The sequence below is a fragment of the Cydia strobilella genome, chromosome 9 (assembly GCF_947568885.1).
Source record: "Cydia strobilella chromosome 9, ilCydStro3.1, whole genome shotgun sequence".
In the NCBI taxonomy this organism is placed as follows: domain Eukaryota; kingdom Metazoa; phylum Arthropoda; class Insecta; order Lepidoptera; family Tortricidae; genus Cydia; species Cydia strobilella.
Window position 1 is genome coordinate 18,081,260 of NC_086049.1, and position 13,288 is coordinate 18,094,547.

General features: G+C 37.7%; 1 protein-coding gene across 1 annotated transcript in view; it reads left to right on the top strand.

Annotated features, from left to right (window-relative positions):
* The window catches only part of LOC134744469 (cilia- and flagella-associated protein 52), a 34,061-nt gene that overhangs the window by 8,516 nt on the left and 12,257 nt on the right, over positions 1-13,288 (top strand). Inside the window, exon 2 of the mRNA XM_063678286.1 lies at positions 13,072-13,220. Coding sequence (XP_063534356.1) covers positions 13,076-13,220 — 145 coding nt within the window. The 5' untranslated portion in view covers positions 13,072-13,075. The remainder of the gene's footprint in view (positions 1-13,071; positions 13,221-13,288) is intronic.

Genomic DNA, 13,288 nt, shown 5'->3' on the forward strand with positions numbered 1-13,288 from the left:
ATCTTAATGTCGTGCAATATCAATAATCCTATCCTATCTATCTTATTTGAGGTCAATGTGGAGAAGATCAGCATATATTTATTATTTATTTATTATGGACTAATACTATGGGGAAACTCAGTGGAGGTTGACAGAGCTTTTAAAATCCAGAAAAAGTGCGTTAGAATCATAAGCAGGGCACAGTGGTATGACAGTTGCGTTCCACTTTTTAAAAAACTAAAAATGTTGCCTTTGCCTTGTTTGTACTTAAGGGAAATATGCGTTTTTGTTAAATCGCATTACACATATTTTAAAACGCGAGGCGAAACTTTCAATAGACAGACAAGGCTGGCTGTCATGAATCTCTTGTACCATCCTCGATGCCATAAAGATATATACAGGAGAAATGTCGCTAATATTTGTATAGTGGTCTACAATGGACTCCCGGAGGACAAAGGTGCTCGAGGGCAATTTTTTTAAGCGTCGCCTGACGAACTGGCTTCTAGACCAGTGCTACTATAGCGTAAAGGCTCGACCGCGGTTCAGTTCTAGGATAAGAATCGATTTTCGTGCCTCTAGGTTAGAATTAGTTTTGAATGTATTATTATTTGTACAAAATGGACATTTTAATTATTAATTTGTATTAAGCTTCATTAATATGTTATTTATTTTTATTATTTTTAAGATTGATTTGATTTGCACGCTTGCATGCAGGCAAGATACACAGTACTTTATAAATATGTAACATCCCATTACTGTATCTAAGCAAATAAATATTTCTGATTTCTGATATAAAAGGTTGGGAAGACGTCATAAGCCAACAACTCTAGTAAAGTCTAGTATTTGTATATGTAAGTACGTACTTCGTTCAGAAATAGTCGAAAAGGAAGATCTTTGCTCCTTCTGCTCCACGGACCTTCTGTAAGTGGAGTAGGTACTTTTAATATGTGTACAAACGCAAGAAGAAACGACGAAACAGCTTGTAGATGGCCTTACCTGATAGATAGTCTTCTCCACATACACCTTAAATTATATTTTATTGAAACCTACGTAACAAATGTGGCCTAGAAGTAGATAAACCAATCTATCGAATTTGCCAGTGAATTTTGTTGTCAATTTACTTAATAATAAAAAGCATCTAAACTTAATAAAAAAATATCTTGAGCAAAAAAAAAACCCCGGCGCGTTTCATCATTTTTCAGAAAGAAATTAAGTAAGTAATAAGTACAATCCGGGGATATTCCCGGTGAACCACATTTTTTTTACCTCGATTCTTACAAGCGAGCTAAACTCCGCCTCCCATCTCTATAACCAATTATGATGCAGTTATGATTCTTTGTTAATAATGAAAAGAGTAAAAACAGGTAATGAGACAAACAATAGGTAGTAAGGACAGTTTATTAGTTGTTGTCTTAGTGTGCAAATGCCGGCCGTCACAAAGAGAATGGACGGCAATAAACTTTACCTGAGCTAACTTTTTTTTGCTACACCCACATTTTTAAGTGCCACATTGGTCATCACTTTTATGGTATCGCCTGACTGTCTGTGACGTCGCAAGACGTTTAAACGATTTTTGCCCTTAAGGTGGTTCACCGGGAATGTCCCTCATGTCCCTGATTATTGTACCTACTCAAAGTGATACGTACTTTAAACCTGAGGTTTCCAACCGGCGGTAGGGCATAAGGGATAGCTTTAAAGCTGTAGAAAGAACCTCCGTACTCATTCTGCTCATACGTTCCCTCCAGCGTGCCCTCGTTCACTTCCACTAGTACATTTGCTGTCCCTTGCATCACAAACAGCAATAACGCTGCGCTCGGAACCAATATGTGGCGCATTTTCATCTAAAAACTAAAAAAAAAAAATGCTTAATAGTAAAATAAAACTATGAAAACGGATTATATCGCGTATATTGAATTTATAATACATCCCGACGTTTCGAACCCTTTACAGCTTTCGTGGTCAACGGGTGAATACGCGATATAATCCGTTTTCATAGTTTTATTTCATGAGTAACTATCGCGGTAACCGAAGACAATATTATGCTTAATAGTAATTAAATCGAAGCCCGTTTTTAGGGTTCCGTACCTAAAGGGTAAAAACGGGACCCTATTACTAAGACTCCGCTGTCTGTCACCTGTGTATCTCATGAACCGTGATAGCTAGACAGTTGAAATTTTCACAGATGATGTATTTCTGTTGCCGCAACAACAACAAATAATAAAAAGTACGGAACCCTCGGTGGGCGAATCCGACTCGCACTTGTCCGATTTTGAATAATCTCGTTATTAATAAGCCCGTTCATTGATTCATTCATTTCATGTCATTTATTCATGGCAAACTACATTTCATACAAACGTAAATATTACTTACAAAAAATGGTCCCGCACCAACATAATGCTAACCCTAAAACTTACGCTGGTCTTCCGGCGAAACGATCAAAAATATATTTTTGGAAATTACGATTGTGTTTGTCTATTTCCAAAAAAAAAATTACCAAAAAAGGTAAAACACTCACTTTTTTTATGACGACATGTATTGCCTAGTCATCTTATACTGACATTAAATTTGTTTTTAATAAGTAATCTTTATCAGCTTCATCCATCATAATCTTGTTAATCTTGACGGGGGTTATCGGAAATGGATGTATCTAATCTATGAGTGATTCACAAAAAGTAGGCCCACACTCTTACTGTCCATTGGTGAACCTTATGCCTTCTGTAATAAGGTCCACCTATGGACAGTTAAGAGTGTTGCTGTTTGTACCTACCCAAGCACCCAAGTAAAATTTGAGTTTTTATAGCTATAGTCGGGTGATTATCTCAACGAATTTTTATTGCGGCGGAGCTGATACTGACAGTGTGGACTAATTGTTTGAGAATGGTATTCTGAAAACCTTACACAAATTATTGTCTTAAGCCAAATCGCAAAATGTTATAAAAGTTATTGATATTTAATTTAAAAAAAATATATAATTTTGGTGTAGTATTCGGAATCTATTCAACTTCAACTTCAAAAATCGTTTATTCAAGTAAGCTTAATAATAAATTAATAAGCACTTTTGACATGTCATACAAAATATAAGTAAAAATTACAATCATTAATAATAATAAAAAAAAGAATAATAATAATAAACAATACAATTGGCAACAATTAACAACAAATTAAAAGATTTAAAACTTTCGCGGTTTAAACACATATTAAATTACATTTAGAAACGGGTCTATCGCGAACAAAACAAAATAAATTCGCGATAGACCCGTTTCTAAATGTGATTTAATAAATTAAAAGATAATGTCAAACATACATAAAAGGAATAGGAGTCAGCAGAGTATAATCAAATATAAATATTAAAAGTGCAAAGTCAGGCACAAAAGTCAACTCAGTCCCAGGCATTTTTGTCATTAATATAATCCTTGATATTATAATAAGCTTTACTAATTAATCTACTCTTAATATGTTTTTTGAATCTATGCAATGGAAGTTCAGTTACACTACTTGGCAGTTTATTGTAGAACCGTACACAGTTACCCTTAAAAGAGTTTTTGATCTTTTGCAGCCGTGTAGTTGGCACTGCTAGTTTGTCCTTGTTTCTGGTATTAATGTTATGAATGTCACAATTTCTTTTAAAGTTATCTATATGTTTATGAACATATACAATATTTTCATAAATATATTGGGAGTATACAGTCAATATATTAATCTCCATGAACTTATTTTTAAGCGACTCTCTAGCACTCATTTTATAAATAAAACGTATGGCGCGCTTTTGCAGTACAAAAATGGCATTGACATCAGCAGCACTACCCTAAAGCAAGATGCCGTATGACATGAGCATGAAAGTAGGCAAAGTATACCAATCTAGCTGTCTTTTCATCTGTTAGGTGACGTATTTTACATACTGCAAACGCTGCAGAACTGGGCTTGTTGTCAGAACATTTATGTGGGAACCCCATTGCAGCTTGGCATCCAATGTTAAACCTAGGAATACTGTACTGCTGGTTGGTTCTAATTCCTCATCTTTGATGGTGACAGTCGTTTGTGTAGTTTTGACATTGGTAGTTACGAACCTTATATATTTAGTTTTCTTCCCATTCAACAATAGGTTATTGACACTGAACCATTGAACTATATTTGATATAGCACTGTTTACATGAACGGTGGCATCTTCGTGTCGTTTGACCTTAAAGACGAGAGAAGTATCGTCAGCAAACAGTACTATATCATGGTGATCCTTAACTGATTACGATAAATCATTTATATAAATGAGAAACAGGAAGGGCCCTAATATGGAACCCTGGGGTACGCCCATCGAAACCAGTGACCCAGGGGACCGTTTTCCATTCACGTCCACTCTTTGGATTCTCCCATCCAAATAAGATTTTAACAAATTCAGCGCTTTTCCTCTAACGCCATAGAAATAAAGTTTCCTAACGAGTGTTTCGTGACTAACGCAGTCGAACGCCTTAGATAAGTCACAAAAAATGCCAATGGCATCATGTGACTCCTCCCAGGCATCGAAAATATTTTTAACTAATTCTATCCCGGCGTCAATCGTCGATCGACCGCGAGTGAACCCAAATTGCTTATTGTGCATCAAATTGTTATGGTTAAAATGACTTAGTAACTGTGACAATATTAATTTCTCAAAAATCTTGCTTAGTGTAGGCAGAACTGAAATGGGTCTGTAGTTATTGGGATCAGTGGTAATACCCGTCTTAAATATAGGAGTAATTTTACTCTGCTTCATCAGGTCTGGAAACTCGCCACAGTCGACGCAATTGTTGAATATGACTACTAAGTGAGGCACTAACGATTCAATTAGGGACTTAACAACGTGAACAGAAACCCCCCAAAGATCACCAGCTTTTTCTTATTTTTCTTGAATAATTCCTATGGTAGAACCATAACATCCATTGATTTAACTAAAACTTCACAAACTTTTACTCGTTATTAATCTACGGATATAATAAGAAAATAAAAGTAAAGATTAGTACATGAATCGATACTCTAAACTAAGCATTAATAGTTGTCCGGGTAAAATAGTAAATTTTGGTGGTAAATATTGAAAATGATTTTATAGTCGAACGAAACGCATCAAGGCTAACAAAGGTGTAGTAACCTGTTAATTCAGTTCCGCTCCGGCACCGAGCGATGACGCACGTGTCCTATGTCGCTATGTCTGTTCACCAAACGCGGAAGAATCTAATTTTGGTGCATTAAAATACTTTTTAATGCAATTTTGGTGGTGTATCTGATTAATGACCGAAAAGTAGTTGTTTTGTGTGAACTGTATTTAAGAGGCCGGTGTCGATTTTAGTCGCAAAAATGTAAAATTGATAGATTTAGTCCGTGAAATTTTACACCTTTTGTTACCTAATTGAAATAACAAGTACTGGTTTCTATTAGCACGTCTTCTTATCTTACCTTTTATCAGATCAGTTTTTTGAAAACAGACTCACAAAATTAGTAATGTTTGCTTTTCTGATGGACGTTTAGGTAAACGCGCGTAAAGCACTGATTTTGTCGCTCTTATTTGTAAATTTCGTAAAGTTTGGACTGCTAAACATGGTAATTTTGTATTACACATATCCTGTACTTGACGTTTATCAGACTACATTTTTATTATTATGACTTTGAAGTAGTGTAAATGAAAGTTAGACGAAATCAATTTTCTCCAGAAATTACTTCAAAACAAGTGACAATTTCTCTGAAAATCGACTTAATTTCAACGTAATTTTGATACTTAAACAATCTACAACATTTGCTGAAACTAGGTATACTTATACATCAATTTGTATAATTTACCACCATGATTTTTTGATGAATTTTTAAAAACTGCCCCTTCTCTTCATGCATTACGGTGACGCACGCTCGCGACCTCATTATTAAAAGGCAAGATGAGAAGACGTGCTAATAGAAATCAATACTTGTTATTTAGATATTACGTAACAAAACGTGTATAATTTCAACGACTAAATCCATCAATTTTACATTTTTGCTCCAAAATCGACTACGGCCTCTTAAAGCATGTTTATAATTTCTGTCTTAAAATATAAACTTGAAACTGAAGTGAATGATACGGTTTACTTTTAAATATACTTTTATGCAATGGTTCTAATTTTGGTGCCTCAATTTTGGTGGGTTTGGTGGTAATTTACATTGCTTAATGCCACCAAAATTGACATATCTAATTTTGATGTGGATATACAATTTTGGTGGCAAATAAATCTAATTTTGGTGGGTAGACGCAGTTTTAATGGCAACCAAATGATTAAAATTGTGTCGTGTCACTGCTGCGCTACAAATGATATAGCTTTCCCCAGGTAACTTGTTATTTTAACAACTAAATAACTTTCCTCTTTTTATTCCCTCTACCAACCTAAAAATCTATATTTTTTTTACATAATCTGTATTTATAAATCTCATGTACATGACTTTTACAAATAAACATCTTATCTTATCTTATCTAAATAGAAACGCTGATGAAACTCACTTAATTTACGAAATATAATGCGTTTATACGGGACAGCTCCTGAAATGCCTCAAAAACCAGATAGCTCAGCTAGTATAAGTAAATATCGGGTTTTTGTGTAGTCACTAAAACAATCGTTTACATACCACCAATCTTTTTACTGATAAAAAACAATCCAACAATCAGGAGAGCGTTTCCTGTATCCATCCTCCCCGAACTTCTCTCAGGAAGGTATTTCTTGTATATCACCTCCCAGAACTCTACCTGTTCCTTCTCGGGTTCCGTGCCGGGAACGAGTTGCTCTCCGATGTCCAGGTAGTCCTGGTTTTGGATGGTGTAGGGGGCCCAGTGAGCGCCTAGGATTTCGTCCGGTGTGGGGTTTCTGAAGACAAAATTAGATTGAAATCAATCAATCAATCTTTAATGTCAAAAACACGTCAAAAATTACAATAAAAATAAATTCAAAAATTTCAAAATACACAACTTCCACTAAATTAAATAACAAAACCAATTTTTTTTTTTTTAATATAGTAATATATACATATGCCAAAACCGCTGCGTGATCGGCGGGACAGCATACAGGGTGGAAAAAATTAATGGGCCCTGGAGGGAAAGTGCCTTAAAAACTTAAGTTACCTCATTTTACTAAAAGGAAACATTGTTTTAATTTTAAAAAGAAACAAAACTGCATTCAAAGATCTTTTTTTTCAATTTTGCTTATTTAAAAATATTCTTAAGTACTAAATGTTCGATTTTATGGATATGTAAGTACATACGACACGACAGACGTGTAAGACCTAATGTTTCTTAGAGAAATGTTATCATTACCATTAACTGTATCGACTAGTAGAATAAAATAGAGGATGTTTATTTTTTGGAATTTTTAGTCGGTTCGTTTCCTGAGCGAGTCAAGCGAATTAAAAAAAAATCTTTAAATGCAATTTTTTTTTCTTAAAAATAATAAAAGAATGTTTCCTTTAAGTAAAATGAGCTAACTTAGGTACTTTCAACTCGACTCACACTCAAACATTTATTTAGCAAATAGGCCACAAGGGTACTTTTGCACGTCAACATGCAATTTACATACAAGCAATATAAATAAATCAACAACAATTATAAAATACAATTGCAAATGTTGAATTATAAAAAAAAGAACAAAATAGTACATAACAATACAAGTGCGAAACACGACCGAAGGGAGTGTTTTAATTAATCGCCACTCGTTGCGAATTACCTATTTACACATGTATCGTACAACGTTTTACAGTATGAAGACCACTTACCCGTATTTAGCGAAGTTGGTCCAAAGCGTCGTTACTGTCTCAATCATTCTGAACTCCGTCGAGTTCAAAGCGACCTCTATTGGGTACCGTTTCGGCGGGAACAGGTACATGAGATCATCCGCGTGCGTCACGAATGTCCCTGGCCCGAGCAGACCCCGCATCCCAAACAAGTCAGTCATTATGTTCAACTCCGACTTGCAAGTGAACTTGTAAAAGTAAAACTTATTACTGCCACTCTGTGCTATAATCTTCTGCCAGCGAATCGCGTCAAACATGAAATCCTCTAAAGACAGATACGTAATGATATCCCAAATTTTCTCTTCAGTTACCAGATCGTCTTTTATATAACGATTCCTCATTTGCCTCCCGATTTCCAGTATTCGTTTCTTGTTGCAATGGTATCGGAGTTCTAAAGGACAGAAGAATTCTAAAAATTCAGCATACTTAAAAACGTTTTCGTTATGCCCTCTTAGCATCAAGCCGAATATGCCCTCGTGTTCCGTGTACCCAGACATCACGTCCACATCCTCGTGGATGCCTTTCTCGAGAGCCTCAATCAGATCTTCCGTTAAAAAGGCCTCACCATTGCCGAAATCTTTTTCAATCACGGTGGCAAAATTAGTAGACATAGGTATAATTGCTTGTTCGTCGATGGTTACCGGAACGCTCAATTTAACAATAGTTTCCACAGGAAGAGATTTGAGATATTCGTAAATCTCATGTGGATCAGTGGATGTAAAACCTAATTTTCTAGCGAAAGTTATAGCTTTTTCTCTCGGTTCCATTATCCGAGGCCAATGGGCGATAGGCGAAGCGCTCTGAGCGATCGCTCTTTTAAACAGGCCTTTAGACATGGGCGAAATCATATGGTAGGTCACGCTAGCCGCTCCGGCGCTTTCGCCGAAAATAGTAACTTTATCTGGGTCGCCTCCGAATTTTCTTATATTATCTTTGACCCACCGTAGAGCGGCGGCCTGGTCTTTCAGGCCAGCATTTCCGGGAACATCTTCTATGTCCAGAGAGAGGAAGCCGAGGATGTCAAGTCTGTAGTTGATAGCGACGTAGACGACGTCATGTCTCACTAGAAACTCCGGGCCGTAGTCCATGTCGCCTCCGTTTCCACTGAAGAAACCCCCGCCATGTATCCAGAACATAACTGGGAGCAATTCTGTTGGGTTCACGTCTGGAGTATAGACGTTTAGATAGAGGCAGTCTTCACTACCCGTGCCATTGACTTCGAGAGCTAATAGATTGACTTGATAGCAGACGGAGCTCACTTCTTTGGCACTTCTTACTCCCTGCCAAGATGTGGGGGGTAGTGGGGCCTGAGAAAATAAAACAAATAAAATCTTAATGTTGTGCAATATCAATAAGCCTATCCTATCTATCTTATTTGAGGTCAATGTAGAGAAGATCAGCATATAAAAGGTTGGGAAGACGTCATAACTTATAAGGCAACAACTCTATTAGTTGCATATGTACGTACGTACGTACTTCGTTCAGAAATAGTCCAAAAGGAAGGTCTGGTCTGGTCTAAGTGGAGTAGGTACTATTAATATGTGTACAAACGCAAGATTTAGAAGCGACGAAACAGTTTGTAGATGTTACCTGATAGATGGTCTTCTCTACATGCACCTTAAATTATATTTTATTTAAACCTAAGTAACAAATAAATGTGGCCTACAAGTAGATAAACCTATCTATCGAATTTGCTAGTGAGTTTTGTTGTCAATTTACTTAATAATAAAAAGCATCTAAACCCGCAAAATATCTTGAGCAAAAAAAAACCCGGGGCGTTTTATCACTTTCATCATTTTTCAGAAAGAAATTAAGTAAGTAATAAGTACAATCCGGGGATTTTTTTTACCCCGATCCTTACAAGCGAGCTAAACTCCGCCTCCCATCTCTATAACCAATTATGATGCATTTATGATTCTTTAATAATAAACCTTTACCTGAGCTAACTTTTTTTTTGCTACACCCACATTTTTAAGTGCCATATTGGTCATGACTTTTATGGTATCGCCCGACTGTCTGTGACGTCGCAAGACGTTTAAACGAATTTTGCCCTTAAGGTCGTTCACCGGGAATGTCCCTGATTATTGTACCTAATCAAAGTGATACGTACTTTAAACCTGAGGTTTCCAACCGGCGGTAGGGCATAAGGGATAGCTTTAAAGCTGTAGAAAGAACCTCCGTACTCATTCTGCTCATACGTTCCCTCCAGCGTGCCCTCGTTCACTTCCACTAGTACATTTGCTGTCCCTTGCACCACAAACAGCAATAACGCTGCGCTCGGAACCAATATGTGACGCATTTTCATCTAAAAACTAAAAAAAAAATGCTTAATAGTAATTAAATCGAAGCCCGTTTTTAGGGTTCCGTACCTAAAGGGTAAAAACGGGACCCTATTACTAAGACTCCGCTGTCCGTCTGTCTGTCTGTCTGTCACCTGTGTATCTCATGAACCGTGATAGCTAGACAGTTGAAATTTTAACTGTCCATTGGTGGACCTTATACCTAATGCCTTTTGTAACAAGGTCCACCTATGGAAAGTTAAGTGTTGCTGTTTGTACCAAGCACCCAAGTAAAATTTTGGTTTTTATCGCTATAGTCGCTCAAAGGATAATATCGCGGAAGATCTTGGGGCCAAGGGCCAACAGCGAGAAGATGGCACCTGGAGAATCCGGCGCAGCCAGGAGCTTGAAGACTGTTGAAGAGCTTGGAGACTTGACCCTCTAGCATGCGTTCTCGCGCGCGACTTTATACTTGAAGTCGCGCTAGACGTATGGAGTCGCAAGCCAGAATTTCCAGCGGATAGGGCGGCAAAAAGGTCCTACCTGGGATGCCCCATAGGTCGATGTCTTCCCAAGTACCGCTGGAGGTGGACAGATTTCTATTCGCCTAGGGAACAGTCAACCTATTGATTACCAGAATTACCAAAAACAATGATATTGCATTGATTCTCTTCACAGCTTCGCTGAATTGCAACTATTGCAATACCCACTTTAGGTCGCTAAGCCAACGGAGTAAGCGGATCTTGGAAAAATATCGATGTCACTGCGAATGTTCAAATTTCAAGAATGCCGACATCAATCCAGGCTTTGTTGATTATCGTATCAGATAATGAATGTAATATAACTAAGTAATCCATACTAAATATTATAAATGCGAAAGTGTCTGTCTTGTCTTGTCTGTCTGTCTGTTACCTCTCCTCTTCACGTTTAAACCGCTGAACCGATTTAGTTGAAATTTGGTATAGAGATAGTTTGAGTCCCGGGGAAGGACACAGGTTAGTTTTTATCCTAGAAATCATCATTTATGGGGGTGTAAATTTGTATGGGGAATCAATAACCGCTGAACCGATTTAGATGATATTTGGTATGGAGATAGTTTGAAATGTGAGTAGAGATATAGAATAGTTTTTATCCCCGAAATCATCCCTTAAGGGTGTAAAAAGGGGGGTACTTTGTATGGGGAATCAATAATTTCTTAAGTGGGTATTAAACTCAATATTCTAATTACTAATTCCACGCAGACGAAGTCGCGGGCAAAAGCTAGTTAATAATAAAAAGTTTATCTACTGTACCATTGCCCACACTGATAACTGACAGTTCTTAAACCTTATTACAAAAGCCATAAGGTCCACCGATGGACAGTTAAGAGTGTTGTTTTTGTACATGACTGGCACAATATTCAAATAATTTGAGTAATAAGTACTTGTTTACTTACATGTAAGTACACTCAGCGTCAAGTAGCTTTGTAGCATACTAAGTAGTCAATTGGGCCCTAAAGATGACGGATGAAAAGAGATTGCATGTAGCGGAGATGAGAATGTTAAGGTGGATGTGTGGCGTGACGAGAATGGATAGGATAAGGAATGAGTATATAAGAGGAAGCCTGAAAGTTGCACCCATAACAGAAAAAGTAAGGGCAAATCGCCTAGCATGGTACGGGCATGTGATGCGGAGGGATGAAAGTCATGTGACGAGAAAGGTATTAAGAATGAATGTGGAGGGAAGTACGAGGAGAGGAAAACCGAGGAAAAGGTGGATGGACTGTGTGAAAGATGATATGAAACTAACGCAAGTGAATGATGAGATGACGGGTGACAGAGATGTATGGAAGAAAAAGACATGCTGCGCCGACCCCAAGTGAATGGGACAAGGGCAAGCGAATGATGTACCGAACTAATTGTATTGGCCACTTTGACTGCTACAGAGTATTTGTCGCTGAGTGTACGAGTATACAGGGTGGCTAAAAAAAAAAGTGCATTCCCGTTGCCAGGGATGTTTTAGGATTATACCAGGCCTCCTTCACTCGCTCAAGGCCTCGCACTATATGCCTACCGCTCGCAGTATCGTCGACGATACAACCGACAGAGGGCCGCCGAACGCCCGCCTGAGTGCTCGCACCGCACGTTTCCCGCGGCTACGCTTCGAAATGCCGAAACCACGTAATTATTGTGCAGTAGATGGGTGTAAAAGTTAAAAAACAAAGGAAAATTTGTCGTTTTTTTTCATTTCCGAGAGACGAAGAAAGGTGAGTAGTGTTTTAAATCTATCTTTATGAGTTTTGTCACCATTTATTTCTTTGAACATAAGTAGGTAAATCGTAAATTAAGGAGTTTTTTGAGTCAGGTTGTTTTTATATTTGATTGACTAATAAAAAATATGGTTGATTCGCAACATTCGTTTTATTACAATAATAACATAATTAACAGTACAACCCTAGCGCATTCTTACGATGACGCGTTGGCACGTGACTCGCACGGCGAGCAAGGTAGTGTCGACTCTTTGTGCGCGTACTTATGGTACATTTCTTCTCGTCCTGAGCAGCAGGTATTATTATTAAGATTTTGTAGGCTATTATAGCGTAGGTATTTTCGCTTTAGTATGGAAATGATGTATCTGTTACGTAGTAACTATTTATTAATATGTGATTATAATGAGCAACTTTTACTATGGGACCAACCACGAAATCGCGAAAATAACATTACCCTCCCATAGAAAATGGACCAGCCAAAATGTATGAAACAGCCAAAAATTTTTTCGCGATTTCGGGGTTGGTCCCATACCCATAGTAAAAGTTGCTCAGTATAATCCCAAAACCTCCCTGGCAACGGGAATGCACTTATTTTTTAGCCACCGTGTATAAAAGAAGTGTTAGACAGCCTTCGAACGGTTAAATATGAAATTATTCACCAAGTATAGTGAACCTGCACTACTGAATGAATAGTATGTATTGGTTCGCTCGAGCGTCCACTCGGCTCAGTGTTTAGCACACTGACGGTTTGATGTCTTGTGTGGATATATAACAGGTATTCCAAATTCGCAGGGGCATGTCAGGTGTGTTCGCGACGGCGGGCTCTGGAGACGTCCGCGTGTGGTGCCTCGAGACCTGTCAGGAGTTGCTGCGGATCTCCGTGCCCAACTTCACATGCAGCTCTGTGCTGTTTAGCGGTGACGGCAAGTCTATTGTCTCTGGTACGTCGTCCTTTATAACTATTATCTACAAGATCATAGTTCTCTACGAGAGCGTTTCTCAAGAGCAT